This window comes from Candoia aspera, chromosome 12, assembly GCF_035149785.1.
Source record: "Candoia aspera isolate rCanAsp1 chromosome 12, rCanAsp1.hap2, whole genome shotgun sequence".
NCBI lineage: Eukaryota > Metazoa > Chordata > Lepidosauria > Squamata > Boidae > Candoia > Candoia aspera.
In genome coordinates, this window is record NC_086164.1 from 19,200,495 (window position 1) to 19,216,522 (window position 16,028).

At 44.1% G+C, this 16,028-nt stretch overlaps 1 protein-coding gene across 1 annotated transcript; it reads right to left on the bottom strand.

The window, feature by feature from the left end:
- Positions 1–963: 963 nt before the first annotated feature.
- Positions 964–14,756, bottom strand: LOC134504304 (actin-binding protein WASF3-like). The gene is made up of 8 exons (XM_063313450.1): positions 14,624–14,756; positions 10,231–10,365; positions 9,410–9,563; positions 8,286–8,403; positions 7,411–7,586; positions 6,511–6,774; positions 2,059–2,450; positions 964–1,195 (listed from the first exon to the last, which is right to left on the bottom strand). Exons 1-8 carry the CDS (start codon positions 14,754–14,756, stop codon positions 1,038–1,040), a joined length of 1,530 nt encoding a protein of 509 aa, XP_063169520.1. The 3' UTR covers positions 964–1,037.
- Positions 14,757–16,028: the final 1,272 nt, after the last annotated feature.

Sequence of the window (16,028 nt, forward strand, 5' to 3'; positions counted from 1 at the left end):
GGTCTTGTGATGCTTATTCATCTCCTCCAATGGCTGCTAATCTGGGATCTGTTCTCAAACTCCCTTGATCACATCTGAACTGGGGTTGCTTGTCTGTTGCCCAACTATTGCCTTCTCTTGCTGAGCTTGTCTTGTCTTTGCCAGCAGCAGCAAGGCCCAAGCTCTTCTTACTGGCCGTAATACGGCTGGCAAAGTAGAATATGGTTCATGGAATCCTATGCCATCATAACCCAAGGTGAGGTCCTAAGGATGGGTTGGATTCAGATCTGCAGATTGCACAGCCAATGACTTCGTGGGCTGGGGATTATTATCAGCAGGTTGGGGAAGGCTGACGTCTGCTGTCATCCTTTTTTCCCCCTCCCATGTAAAGTGCTACCAATTTGTCCCAGTTGATTTACTTTCTGGAGCTTGATTGAAAACGCTGGAAGCAATGGAGAAAATCTTAGGAGTAATTTACATTCTTCTAACTTAGGAATCAACATTATTGGATTTTTCACAGAGGGACGTCCCTCTTCCCCGTTCCCTTCCATGCTTTCTGGTGAAATTTCTCTCTAGAAAGTGCATTTACTTAAATTATTCCCATTGTCTCTAAATGATTGCTCCCTAAATCTGTCATTCCCAGGCTGTAATCTTGAGCAAGAATGAACTTCATTACTGCAAAGAGCCCCCTCCTTGTATTGTTTAAGATAAGGGGAGGTTGTTTCATTTTTCCAGCACGTTGAAAAATTCAAACGTCATTTTCACAACTGGGAAAAATTGGGAGAAGGCCGTTCTCCTCCCCCACCCCCACCCCAACCGTGCATTTCAAAAGACAAGTGTCACTAATGCCCATTTGCCCACAAAGAGGCCACCTTAAAACATTTTCAACAACACAACATGGCACGAAAGCAAAGCTCCTGAAGACGAGCTGCTGGAAGCAGCTGTGGTTCACCTGCCATGACGCCGCGTTGCCTGGCCCTCGTTGCAGAAAGGTGGCAGGGAAAACCTGGGAGACCTCCCCCCTCTACTGCTCCAAAGGCAGCCCTCATGCCCCTTCCTCAATCCGACCACTCGTTCTCATCCAATTCGGAGTCGTCATCTGATTCGCTGTATTCCACAGCGATCCTGCGGGAGAGGATCGTGGCCACGTCATTCCCCACCGGCTCTTTCTTGGCTTCCTGCTCCCACTGCTCTTGGACCTTGCGCAGCTGAATTCCTGAAGTTGCAAAGAAAGATTTTTCTTGAGGTCAGCAGAAGGAAGCAGGTCCTGGGCACAAACTGACCTAGTGCTGCATATTATGCTATCTGAAGGCTCTGGCTGGGTTTATCCCTTGTATGATGCCTTGGCCTAGTGCAGCGGTCCCCAACTGGGGCCCTAGGATATTTCAGAGGGGCCACAGGCGAAAAACGTGCAACGGGGAGGGGGGGTAGAGCAGTTGCCAAGGGGGCCACAGAAAAGCAAAGTGTATAATACTGCAAATACTGCCTTGTTGACACCAGAAAGCACACCAGTTACATGTCCTTATCCAGTAATGGGACCTGGACAAGGGGGCCACAGGTGAAAAGCAAGATCGGAAGGGAACCAGAGGCAAAAAAAGGTTGAGAAACACTTGTCTGGTGCATTTGCTGTGAGTTTCTAGCATACTTTGGAAACATTAATTCAGAGATGAAGCTTTTCCAGGCAAGGTCCTTTAAAGCTTTTTGTTTCACACAATCATTGTACTTGGGGGACAGGTACATGACATCATCATTCCACCACTTCCTTTGAGGCTTTTGCTAGCCATGAAGGGCCATCACCACATCTCCCTCAACGCTAGCATGGGATGTGAAGATGGCTCCACCTGCCGACCCCACCCAAGGACAACAGGACACTCAGCAAGGCAAAGTGAAGAAGGGAACTGTGGACTCACAGCTGATCTGATCTCTGTTTCCCTTGTTCCGGGGAAGGGGTGATTTGGTTTCCTTTACTAACCATGTTGACTCCCTGACAGAAAGCCAGGATCGCAAAGAGTGTCAACTCAAACTCTGCAGGGATGTCCAGCTCATCGGTAAAGCCAAGGGATGAGAGGGCACACTCACCCCTGCGGATCGCGGCAAGCAGGTCACTCCTGGCATCGGTCATTGGAATCAGGGGGACCGGCGGCTTCCGGGGTTCCACCATCATGGTGGGCGGGGAGGCCGAGTGTGCCGGGGAGGCTGAAATGGTGGGGGGTCCAGGGGGAGGGGGGGGAGGTGCAGCAGGAGGCCCCATGGGGCCAGTCTGGGGGGGAGAGGCAGAATAGGGGCAGGGCAGAGCTGGTGGTGGGGTGGGGGCGTAGGGGGCATGGGTGACGGAACTGGCGGCATTGGCTGCCATGGCCGGAGGGGCCGAGATGGGGCTATCAAAGGCCGTTTGAGCAGAGGGTATGACTGGGGGCGGGGGCGGCGGAGCAGGCGGCACAAAGTAGTCAGCCAACGGCACAGGCTGGGGGCTGCAAAGAGAGAGGGAAGAAAGGAGTTTGAAGCCAGCCCTGATCCGAGGCCAAGATTCAGAGCCAGGACCCCCTCCCAGAAAGCTCACCAGAGCCAAGTCATTTTCAGCTTTAATCCCATCAAAACAAAGGCATTTAAAGGGAGGGGGCTGTCTAGGGGTGTGGTCCACCAATCACATGACATCCCAGAACCAGAAGACAAACTGAGAGATGGTTCTGGAAGTGCTCTTTCCTCAACTTCCTTTGTCTTTTTGCTGGGCAGGTGGGGCAGCACCTGGGGGGTCAAAAGAGTCAAGATGGCAGCTGCAAACAGGTGATTAAAGCCCCACACCTTCTCAGCATGCTCTTTTGCTCTTTCTAGCTTCTGCAAGGCAAAATACATGACATTATATGATCACACCAATTATGTCATTGATGTAGTGTGAGTCATTTGTACAATGATATCATGATGTCATTTGCCCCTCCCTGAAGGTGCCAATGTTTTGGAGGCCACCAGGTTCAGGAATGTTTGCAAAAATAACATTTCAGATTGGTAAAACAATATTACTTTTATCTGGGGAAGACTCGCACTTATAACTAGCCTTGCGGCTCCTATGAAATAACCTTAGCTGACTGAATTCCTTTCTGCACCCCAGATTTGGATCACTCCATTTCCTTGAAGTTAATTCAGAGATGAAGCTTTTTAAGGCAAGGTTCAGGCTTTCTAAATCAACTGACTGTCCTTTAAAGCTTTTCGTTTCATGCAACCGATGCACTTCCATGCCACATAATCAATGAACACTGAGATCTGTTCTAATATTTCCTTCTTTATTCTCCAGACAAGGAAAATAAATGTCAGGGCAGTTTCCATGTTCATGTGGTCCAGGGACTATAGCTTATCTTAAAATACACTGTTGTCTTTTGCACCCACAAGATAATGATCTCAGGGGGTGCTCTAACCAAAACAAGGCAAGGGGGTTTTTTTCCTGCAAGAAGTCATTTCTCTGCACATGAATGTCATGGGTAGTTCATATATGTGCTTTGCACTTGGACACCTTCCAATTAGGAGCTTGAAAGCATAAGAAAAGGAAATATTCTGAACTCCACCAAGCCTCTTTGTCTACAGCTCCAGTTCAGACCTCTGTCCGTGGTCCTGAAGACCTACGCATTTACTTTTTTGATAGTATCTAGCATGGAATTGCTATCTTTTACTCATATTTGGCAGAGTCCAATGCGATCCACGTTGTAACAGCAGCATCAAAATGGGAATATAAATGGGCAGGACACATTGCACTTCTCCCTTTGTGTGTGTGTGCCTTCAAGCCAGTCTTGACTCCCGGTGATTACATCGTGTAGAGGGAAGGTGGAATGGCCTTGAAGGCCAGGAGGAAGAGCCACCACCAAGGCACTGGTCAGAGGGGCCTGAACCCAGTCAAAGACAGTAACTTGAAGAAACATCTCAGACAAGCTCCTCCCTAGTTCACACAAGGATACAGGGAGGGAAGGGGAAGCACATTCAGACTTGTGAGATTCTGTTTCTAGAGCTGTTACAATAAAAGTAGTCTTGACCTATATGGCATTGGTTTCTTAGTCTGGTCTACTTCTAGGGCTGACATATGGACAAGTCTGTGCAGTCTTCTGGGCAAGACTTACAAAAGTGTGTTGCCATTACCTTCTTCCTGGGGTTGAGAGTGACTGGCCCGAGGTCCCCCAACTGGCTCTGGGCCCAGGGCAGAGTGAGAACTTATACTGTCCCAGTTTCTAAATGGGTGCCATAACTGCTATACCAAACTGATTCTCTTCCCTGACAATAGGTAGACACAAAAAGTGACATGGCAGTGGTCCTGCCACTACACAGGTTCACTTGGACAGCCTCCTGTAAGATGGAGAGATGAGGTACGAAAAAAATAGTGCCGACTGGAACACTGCAGTGAAAGGCCAAGTGATACAGAAGCATCTGTTGAAGTCATAACTTTGGATATCAATTCTACCCAGATGAGTGCAACAATAAAGTGAAAGTGAAGTGAAAGTCCAGCTCTTGACATTCCTGTAGTCTTTGTTGTCTTTTTTTCCCCCCCAGAATTGACTTGGTCTTAAATTGCCACACACTAGCTTATTGTGTGAGGTTCAACTACATTACTGAGGCTTTTAAATTGTTCTACCTTTAATGGGAAGATTCCCCCTTAGGTTCTACATCCCTGTAATTGTGTCTTGTTTAGCACAATCGGAGAAAGGAGCCTTATTATTCATTATTTATTTATTAATCCCATTTATATGGCCACCCATCTCGCCAAAAATGACTCTTCCATGCATTCTCTTACATTCTCCTTCCCTCTCTCTCAGCTTATGGGCACCTTTCTACAGTAAAAAGAACAATTTAAATTGGGCAGAAACTAATAATTGAAATTCTGCTAAGAAAAGGAAATGGAATAATTAAGGGGTAATTGTGGGATCCATTTATCAATAATGACATGACTATATTGAAAATGAATCAGTTAGAAGCAGAAGGAACAGCGAGGAAGCTGCCAGTTCAAGCTGTAGAATAATATAACATTAAATTACTTGCAGAATGGGAGACATTTTTTAATTCCATGTCAAAAGGAATGTAGAAATACAATGCCTCACCAGCACTTACTAGACAATCTAATATAGAAGCAAGCCTCACGAGAAATTAGGGCTAGGTTGGCTGAGGAAATAATTCAATTCACATTTTAATAAAACCTATTGTGTTCAAATATAACCTCCCAGGGTCCCTCTTTTTGGGGAAGATGGGTAGTGATAAAATTTGAAAAATAAACAAACAAACAAATAAATCAATATCCTAAATCAATATACCAATGATACACAGTTCACCAAATTTTGTGAAGCAATTTGTAACATTAAAAAAAAAATAGCCTCAAGCTGTAAAAAATCATGTATTGGAGAAAAGGGACATAAAAATGTACAAAAGGAAAGCAACATCAACAGAAAATCACATTACATTAGGGAAAGACTTTCCAAAAAATACCTGTACCAAGAAAATAGTACAGTCCAGACTGTACCAATGCGTCATGTCCGAACAAAAGCTTATAAAAATTCCTAACTGTTTTTGTGCCAATGACAAATTGATGTGGAAACTGAAGGGAAAACCTTTGTAATAAGAAAAAGAAGAAATAATGAAAATTCAAATGCAGCCATTCTGCTTAGCCTTGGCACACGGAAATGCTTGAAGACTCCTCATAGCAACTGCTTCTCAACTGAAAAAGCCCTGTCTTCATATCACTGCAAATCTACATTCCTGTAAATTCACGCTGAGCCAAAACGTGTTGCAATTCTCAAGATGAGGCATCATCACGGAAGAGGAACAGGTCCTTGTCTGGAGCAGTGGTCAGAAGAAGCCGGTAGAGAAAAAAGCACGCAGAAGCTTTTTGTGTTCATTACTGTCTTATCCTGTACACTCCATCATTTTTTTTCCATTGGCCAATCAATACATTGGAAGGTAACCCTTTCAAATAGTCAAAGAAAGAGCAAATTCTGCATCCATGCAAAAAGGCAACAAGAATTGTTTGGCAAAGAGAAGATTTGGATTTGCATCCTTTCTGTGGATGGGTTAGTTTATAACTAGGGAAAATAGGGTGGTGGTTAATGAAGCTAGATGAGGAAGGTGCAGGTTCGAGGATTAAAAAAATGTCAACTGGTATTTATGAGCACAAGATCGGTAACAATTACTCCAGTTTCTAAAGATCTCAGTGTTTTCTTAGCAAGAGGGAATGTCGAGTCTTTTAACATGTTGGTCATAGATGGTATTTACATGAAGGGGAAAGAGCCCAACGGATGCAGGTGTAGATACGTCACCACACAGCACAGGCTCTGTTTATGCTTTCACATTTCTGGCATGCCCCTCCCACCTCTACCTACTCACAAGTTTCAACATGTGGTGACTTCATTCATGTGTGCGAGTGATCACATGTTTGGGAACGTTTGATCTGGGAGCATGACATAGGCATTGTTCAACCTGGTAGCTTCAGAAAGCACCCAACTCTTCCTACTTAAGGAGAAAGTCATGACTAACAGACAAAAGAAAGCAGGCAAGAATCCATACCCATAATCCTTGATTATCTGAGGCCTCGGTCCATTTAACATGGTTTCAGGTGGCTGTGGCACATGGGGTTGCTGTACCCGGTTGAGGCTGTTCTGCCTGCTTCCCACTGCTGAGGGCCTGAAGATGTGCTCTTGGACCTGACTGGCCACCAGCACCACCTCTTTGTTCTCGGTGGCCAGATGTGAGGCTGGAGCCATTAACTGCTGACCAGGATGGTTAGGACTGGCTGGGTAGGAATGATCAGCTACATCGGATGCATAAGATCTGTTGCAGACAAAAACACCAAGAGGTTGTGGCCTGGAGGGCAGGGAGTGGGGATGAGCAGAGGACCAAATTGATGGGAGGGATATGATGGTACCTATCACCTCTTGGAACCAATGCTTTGGTACAGTGCGTAAAAAGCCATATTGTTGAAATGTGCAAGCATGGGAAAGGAAAAGGAAAAGGAAAAGGAAGAGGAGGAGAAGGGAGACAAGGAAGAGGAAGAGGAAGAGGAGAGTGGAGAGTGAGATGGAGAGAGGGAGAAAGAGGACAGGAGAAGAGAAGGGGAAGGGGAAGATAGAGGGGAAGCATGCAGCAAGGATGGTGCAAAGACAATTCCATTATCTTCCAAATGGTGCAACTAACTGCTCAGCTCAGCACCATGTCAATCCAGCCAAGCCCACACCACCATTCAGCAGCCCCTGAGTGGCCAAGATTGCGATTCCTCATTCAAAAAACCAAAGGCACTGATTTCCCTGACCCTGCAACTAGCCGAAACAGGTGCTCTTTTCCATACAGGCATGCCGAAAGCCACTGAAAGTCCATCCAGGGCAAAGCCAAAACAACAAACCGAAGCAACACAAGGCAGCGAAAGCAACGGAGGGAGGCCAAGCGAGGTGTGTCATCCACAGAACCTGCCTATTATCTGGGGATAGTGATCCTTCCGATGAAGCCATGTGATATGGGGATGGTGAGAACCTGTTATCCGGTCGGAATTCCTTATCATAAGCCATCATGTTCCACTCCAGCCGCCGGTTGCGCGCCTTCCGCACTTTCTTCACCTCCCGAGTGGAATCCTCAACAAGTCGCTGCTCCTGGAGGGGTGGGACAGGGGAGAAGGAAAGGCCCCATCAGCACAGCCCACTCCCCCCAACTCAGAGGAATCCAAAGGGCTGGGGCGGGGGGGCTGCCTGCTCCAAAATCCAGGGGCGAGTCCCCTCCACCCCAATTACAGAACAGCCTTTCTCAGCCTTTTGACCCTGGAGGAACCCTTGAAATATTTTTCAGGCTTCAGGGAAGGAACCCCTGCCCATTCAGGCTCAAACACAGGCCAGAAGTAACAAAATTATTATATTCAGTTCATGGGTAGGCCTTATATATGCATTAACAGTGTTCTTAAACTGAAAATAAAGAATGGAATTATCTCTTTCGAAGTTGCCCAAATTTGAAATGATTTTTTAAATAAATCATGCTCTCCCAGGGAACCCCTGGGGACCTCTTGCAGAACCCTGGTTAAGAAATCCCAGTTTACACTGTGCCTGCCCTCACTGAAGGAACCTTTGGGAATCCCCTCGCCCCCATCCCTGCTGTGGTACCTTTGGGCTGGATGAATAACTGTAGATGCAGGACCCTACAACTGGAGTGGGAATGGGAAAGGAAATTTGGAAGGACCCACTTATTTTATTTGTAAAAAAAAAAAAAAGATGAAAAAAATCTTGCTGTCTTCTCTTATTTCTGGATGGAAGTTTATCTGCATCTAGGCCACAAATTACAGGTTCTGTAGATGTTTTTACCTTCTGCCTGCGCTTCTCTTTCCTCTTGTCCTCTGTGGCTTGCAACATCTTCTCTTTCCACAGGTTAAAGAAATACGATGGGTCAGTGTAGAATTTTAAGCCATCTTTCTTATCATCTCTGAAGCAGGAAAGTTGGAAGGACGGAGGGCAAGAAAGAGCAAGAAGAAGAAGAGGGAGAGAGTTACTTCTTAATAGCAGTTTTGTAAACAGTCATATGAGTAGAGACGCAGCATGATAGGTGATGCAGCACGAAAGGATTGGTTCAGTCCTTTCCGTGCGAAGTTCAATGAAGTGAAGCAGGCAGGGAACCTTAGGTACTGCTCCTAGCTTCTTAGAATAAGGGCGGGATTTTCGAAAAAGGAATACTGTAAAAAGAACATTGTTTTTGCAACCGAACATTTTCATCATCATATATACTAAGAGGAATTTCACTCCCCTGGGAGCTTGATGTTAAAGTAGTCAAAATAGCTCCAAACAAAGAGAAAATCACAGACTCAGGAGGAGGAGGAGGAAAATAATACACAGGGTCCCCTGTGTGTCGCCCAGGGTCCCCCGTGTGGGGGTGATAAATAAATAAAATAAAAAATAAAAAAATGTCAAAGTGGTAAAATCTTTTTCCAGGGTCTCCCCCAATAACCCAGTGAAGATTGAGCATCTCAAAAGGAATGTTGCATGAATGCTGGAGGGGAGGGGAGGGGAGGGTGGAATCCTGGAAGAACACTGAGTTGCAGCATCCTGCAAGTCCCATTTTTATAGTGTTATTGTGTCCTAGGTTTTGTGCAGAAAGAGTACTTCTTTCTTGCAATTTGGGGAAGAACAGAAAGTAGTTTAGTTCATAAAGAGAGAGAGAGTTTCAGTGCAAGAGGTTTTAAGCAATAATTCTCCACTTGTTTCTTTCATCATTCCCACCCTTGTCATATTTAAAATTATAAATCGGTAATAAACCTTTGAAGATTGCTGGAGTCCACCCCCAATGCTTTCCTGGACCTTCCTCTGTGGGCATCTCAGTTGCAAAGAAATGCTTCTTTTCCGGCCCCAACCCCCAGCCCATCCCTGACCAAATTCCTTCCCGCTTAAGCCACAGAATGGCCGCAGAGGCACAGGCAGATGTCCCCTTGCTCTACCTGTACGGAGTGAGGATATTCAGGGGCGGAGGCTTATCGCAACGCTGGTACATCTCCATCACAGGATTGGGGATAGAATTGCGCGACACAACCTGCTGGTTCTGAATGGTAGAACTCTTGAACGCTTTCCGCATGTTGATATCCTGCAGGGAGACTGGAATACACAAACCAGATACACTTAAGGATACGCTCACGATCCTCTCTCATGCACCCACACATGCGCTCTCTCTCACACACAAGCACTGCTCCCTGCAAAACATGCTGAGTGGTTGATGCAAGGTATTAACACATTTATCAAATAATTTTAAATTTGATTTTATTAATAACTGGTCTTTAATCAGCATAAGGTGGGAAGCACAAAGAATTATCAAACATAAAAATATAATAATATTATGTTGTATGCTATCCAGAAAGTTAAGGAAAAAATACATCTCCGACATTAAGGCTAAATAAATCCCTAGAAGTTGGAGTGAGAAGAAGGGCAAAAGTGCTACAGGTCTGATCAGCATCTACTGTCCATCAAAGCTAGTTGGATTTTGCACACAACCACACAGAAAGGCATCTTTGCCAGAAAATAATAAGTAGGCATTGAATCAGCAGTGGGAAAATAAGCATACTCTGAAAGTCTCTATACAATAGGCAGTGAAGAAAGTCATGCCCTTGGATACACTTGTTCATCATGACAAGGCAAGGGGGGAGAGAGAGAGAGAGGGGAAGGAAGGAAGGAAGGAAGGAAGGAAGGAAGGAAGGAAGGAAGGAAGGAAGGAAGGAAGGAAGGAAGGAAGGAAGGACAGAAATATATTCAACTTGATTCTCAGTACCTTCTTCCACTGTGGAGTCCAGCTGAGTAACCTTGATCACCAGAAGATCCACCCGTTCCTGCAAGGAGTTCATCCGCATATAGAAACTATTGGCTTCGTTGAACAGTTCTCCAAAAATATCTTCAGCATGTCGGCCTGAAAGAACGTGTTAAAAGAGAAGCCTGTTTTGGGCCTGCAGAGAGAGAGATAGCCTTCAAAAAGGATTTAGGGAAACTGGAAGGAGAACTGTTGGTCTTATATTCTACATTGTGTGTCTTAATTATATCTTGAACAATTACTAATCAATAATAAAAAAAATAAGGGTGTGATGTTCTGGCCAGTATCCATGGCCAAGTACTGTTCCCAGTTTGGACTAGTGATTACTCTCGTCAGCCAATCAGATACCCCAGGAAAGCACGCACACAAGAGTTAACACTGTGGGGTAATAGTCCTTTCTAGAGGTTTTCCCCTAGAAACTGGTGTTCAGAGGGAAGTAGGCACCCTGGCCATACACTAAAAGCTATTTTCCATGACTCTCTCTCCTTCTCTTTTAAAACCGCATAGGCCACTAGGTTATCACTTCATCCTACAGAAATGAATTCTACAAGGCATGTGCTGGGTGAACGACTTTCCTTAAATCCCAGGTGGGCTGCCTGCTGCTCCAGGACTACCTCAGGCCCAGAAATCTAACCGCGCTGCTGAACGTCAATGGCATGATTGCCAAAGATCAGTAGCAGTTTTTTTCCATCTTCAGAAGCACGTGAAAATTGTGTAAACCATACACTAGACAAAGCAATTTTTAGAAAAACTAAACTCTTCCTAATTTAGCAAAGTGGAAAACGTTATATGTGATGCAACCTCAGCTTCCTTGGGTCACTGTTTTGCACCTTGTGGTCTTTCCAACCCAGATAATCCCAGACTGGATTGCCTGCCAGTCACCCAAAGTTCCTAGCCAGCTTCACAACTGGAAGAGCCCAAATTCTAGAGAACGGATGGGGAAACTGTGATCCCCCAGGGATTCCTGAAATACAATTCACATCAGTTCCAACCAACGTCAAGGAATGATGGAAGCTGTACTTCAGCAAGATATGATGGGTGATAAATCTTTCTATTCTTCTGCAAACCTGCATGTGTCATGTGCTTTGGCCTTAGAAACTGCACCAAGGTTTCCCAAGCTTAGTTGTTCCCCAATCTTTTTGAATTTGGGGGGATATTATGAAAATCCTCACAAAATGACAGTTCTGGTGGGCATGGTCTAGTCCGTAATACCCATTTACTAGAAGACAAACAGGAGGATACTCCTTGCCATTAATCTGTCCCCTCTTGGATGCTCTCTTCCAATTTGGTTCCCTGTGGTATTTTTTTCTGGGAAATTGCATGCATTCTACAGAAAGCATTGGGTTCAAGGTAACCCCCAAGGAATGCTGATTTTTGTCCTTGAGGTATTTATGCTAATAAACATGATGCTAGAAATTGGACTGTCCTTTGCTACATGTTTCCATTCCTTTTTTAAATTAAGGTAATATTAATGAAATGAATTTTAGGTGGGGTAGGATCCCAGCAGACATCCTTGGTGTTCACCAATTCTCTCTAGAGATGATTCTCCTCTGGGTATCTGTGTTTCCAAGGCACAGGATCACCTCTTTGCACTCTACAATGGAGGAAGCCATATGAATCAGCCTCCAATGAAGGGAGAAATAACAGTTGACCTTCAAATGTTGGCTTTGCAGATAATTAATCAATACAAGCAGAAATGATAAATTTAGCAGAGGAAAAGGTTTTGCCCAATCAATATAAACAACTCCAGTTTGGTCTTGGATTTTGACCCATTTGACAGACCTAATGGAGCAATTTCCTGTCCCTGGGAAAGCACAAAATTCAGTTGTGACAACCTGCTGTTGGCCACATTACTTTGCCCAAGGAAAGGGATCAAAATAATGTATAGCACTGAAGAAAAGTGCAAAGGTGATTTTTTTTTAACCAAATCAGATGGGAAATAATTGTCATGTCTCATGTCCTGCACACACTCATTACATAGGCCTCCTCTAGATGCCTCCCCAATTTTGGGAAAAAGGCAAATGATTCTGTGTGTACTTTCCAAATAATATTAAGCAGCCATGCTTTCATATTCTGCCTTAAAATGGGTTTAAGCTGCTGAGAATTTTTGATAAGTATTTTGGATAGGGACAAAAATCTAGCTTCTTCTTTTTCCAGCCCTTCTGATGAAAATGTTAAAAACATCATTTTCGTGCAGTGTCCAATCAATAGTCTAGATGGCAAAGTATCCTGTTTCCTCAGAGGTCCAATCTGAATCTAAGAGTAACTGCCATTTTCTACTGCTCCCCAGTGGCTGCCTTCACAGAAAACACTTAACCTGGTTCCTGAATTATCCAATTTCCTCAATGTTCACAGTCTATTATTATTATTATTATTATTATTATTATTATTATTATTATTATTATTAGAATTTTTCTATACAAGTATACAAAATTAAAAGAAGAATCAAACATACAGAAAATAAGAAAAAGAAAGAAAAAAAGAAAACAGAGAATTATGACTTTCACCCATCTTTCTATCAAGTGATTACCATCTTTTTCTTTCCCCTTCCTATTTGATCCTTTTTAATTCCCAAATCCATAAATCATTCAGTATTTTCTTCTTTCAACAAAAAGCCCATATAAGGCTTCAAGTCTTTCTAAAAATTCTTTATCAACTGGTCGGCTTTGCCATTTCTCAATGTTCACAGCCATAAGGTATCAAATCCTAAACTCACCCAACACTGATTCACTAAACCCCCATGTAAAATCAATCCTGCTTAGTGTGCTGGATGGATGCAGCCATGAGATCTTTAACCCATTAAATAGGATAGACAAGCAAATAATCTTATTCAGTGCTGCACCTGAAGCTTCAGGTTCTGTGCCACCATAATGCCTTACAGCTCCTTCATCTCTATCAGCTGTTCTCAACTTTTTGACCCCAGAGGAACCCTTGAAGTATCTTCCGGGCCTCAGGGAACCCCTGCACATTCAGGCTCAAAGATAGACCGGAAGTTACCAAATTATTCTATTCGTTCCATGGGGAGGCTTGTCTATTCGCGCTCACAGTGTTCTTAAACTAAAAATAAAGAATGAAACTTACCTCTTTAATGTGAAGCTGCCCAAATTCGAAATAATTTTTCAAAATAAACCATGATCTCCCAGGGAAATCCTAGTGACCTCTCACGGAACCCGAGGGTGCCACGGAACCCTGGTTGAGGAACCCTGATCTATGTATTTCCTCACCACCGAAAATTCTCAAGGAAGTGAAGATGGAAGAAGATAATTGACTTCCAGCTGGAAGCATCCTATCGTACACTTCCAGCTCTCCAATTGTAGATTTGTGGGACTGTGGAGTTGAAAGGGGCTTTGAGACCCTTGAGCCCAACTTCCTAGATCTCTAAATTAAAGCAGCCCAACTGAAAGAGGTTCAGCAAAAGGGAGGCTGCCACCCTCTGTGGTCATTGGTTCCACTCTCAAATTGTTCTCACCATTAGAACATGTTTCCTTAAGGTTGAACTAGACCCATGTTTCTCAATCTCAGCCACTTTAAGATGTGTGGACTTCAACTCCCAGAATTCCTGAGCCAGCCTATGCTGGCTGGGGAATTCTGGGAGTTGAAGTCCACACATCTTAAAGTGGCTGAGACTGAGAAACACTGAACTAGGTTCTGCCTTCCTGTAATTCAAGACCATTGTTGAGTCCTGTCTTCTGGGGCCACACAGAACAGGACCGACATCCCTCGAAGTACTTGAAAAGTGCTGTATCTGCCCTCAGTTGTCTCATCTCAAGACACTTTCCCCATTTTCTCCTCCTCATTCCCTTGATGAGCCCCGCAAGCCATTCTCTGAATCCATTCCAATTTGTCATGAAAGCTTCTGCCTTTAAGTAAAAGGTGTTAGTTGGAAAAGGTGTTACCAGACTCCTGACGTCCTGCCACTACAGACTAACAATATCCTCCTGCAGAAATATGAGAAAGGGCCCTTCTCACATGCCCCTGGCCAAGGCAGTCTTTCCAGCTTCCATCTGCACATTTGATTTAACTTTCCTAAAAACAGAAATCTGCCTTTCTCTTCTTCTAGGTTTCATTCTGATGCTTTCAGGCCGCCGAGCTAATCTGTCAATGTCATTCTGATCAGCATTCCTCAACTTTGGCAGCTTGAAGATATGTGGACTTCAACTCCCAGAATTCATACCTGGCTGGGGAATTCTGGGAGTTGAAGTCCACACATCTTCAAGGTGCTCGAGAAACACTTATGCTGATGCTGGTCTCTGCCTTTGAGGGCATCAGCCAGCCCACCCAACTGAGCCGCAACCGAATTCTGCCTGGTTCGACTAACATGGGGCATGAGGAAGATGTGTGAAACCTGCCCACTTACTGAGGCTTCCCAGCTGTTTAATGATGGCAGCCAAAGTGCTGTTGGTCACACACTCCAACTCACTGGTCACCCCATCGGGAAGGGCCCCCCGGCAAAGATGGCGGGGCTCGATATTCCGCTTCACCAACGGCATCTTGGCAGGGAGTCAGTGGACCAAGCCTGCAGTAAAGAGAAGAGAGGGAGTCTTCATTTGCTTTCGAAATGTTATTCCCACGCAGCCTTTACTAGGCATCATACTTTGCAGAAGTTGGACAGTAAGGGGAAAAAGGAAGTGCCAAAATTTGTAATAGCTTTGTAGTCGTCTTCATTGCGATCATTAACCAGCACAAGGAAATTAGTATTCAAATATCCAAAATATCCAAAACTAAACTGACAATATCCTAATCCCAATAATTAGGAAAAGTACATAATTTTGCCCAAAAGACAATATGAAATCAAAATATGCTAAGGGGCTTGCTCAGGCCACACATATACAACAGTAACAACAGAAAAAGATTAAAAATAGCAACCCGGGTAATATGGACTTTAAAATAGCAATATAAAATGCCCATACAATACAGACACACACATCTATCTATCTATCTACATACATACATACATAAATGTAATAAAACAATAAAATTATCCCAAAGGGTTTTAACATTTAATATCAGAACCTGATTGGAAGTCACACCAAAGAATACAGAGGAATGCACCTAAGTTTGGTTACAATTGGGTATGGAGAGGGATCTGATGAGTTTGCAGAGAGAGTAAACAATATTTTCACTCTATCCTAACAGGTCCTTGAATACTGCCTCCAATTCTGGGCACACTACATTAGCTTAGCCTGATTACTGAATTAGCCTGTTTCCTGGGTTCATACAATACACAGAACCATGAATGAATCAAATAAGTTGAGTATGCACAACTTACTCTCACACACATATACACCATGTTTAAAACAAACCAAAGTCTGGATGTTGTCTATTGCATCTACCAGGTTTGTAACTAACTGGGTTAAACACAGTGGCATGCTAGAGCTGGTTTGTACCAGCTCACAGGAGCAGATTGTTAAATTTTCTAGAATTTTTCCAGCAGCTGAGAGCAAAACCAACCCACAACACTTAGCACACCGATCAGCTGTTCCACAGCTAATGATGCAACAAGGCAATGAAAACGACAATGCTGGTTGTTAAACTTTTACCAGCACACCACTGGTTAAGCATGTGTCAACAGAGCCTTTCAGAAGGATCCAGACATTATTTTTTCACCCCCAAGTTGGTGGAGAATATTTAGAGAGGCCTCTGCAAAATACTCATTTTTCTGAGAATGGGAGAAAAATCTCTGATGCAAAATGGCTTCCTACAGGTTTTTCACTTGGCTCCAACCCACTGTAAACCAGTGCCAAAGGGACAGATCCCTTGGA

Excerpts from the sequence above, each read along its gene's own strand:
- LOC134504304 (XM_063313450.1), bottom strand. The coding sequence starts at position 14,756 with ATGCCGTTGGTGAAGCGGAATATCGAGCCCCGCCATCTTTGCCGGGGG. Across the intron at positions 6,775-7,410 it reads TCACTATCCCCAGATAATAG|ATCTTATGCATCCGATGTAG; the intron begins GCAGGTTCTGTG and ends TGTCTGCAACAG. Across the intron at positions 2,451-6,510 it reads CAGATAATCAAGGATTATGG|CCCCCAGCCTGTGCCGTTGG; the intron begins GTATGGATTCTT and ends CTCTCTTTGCAG.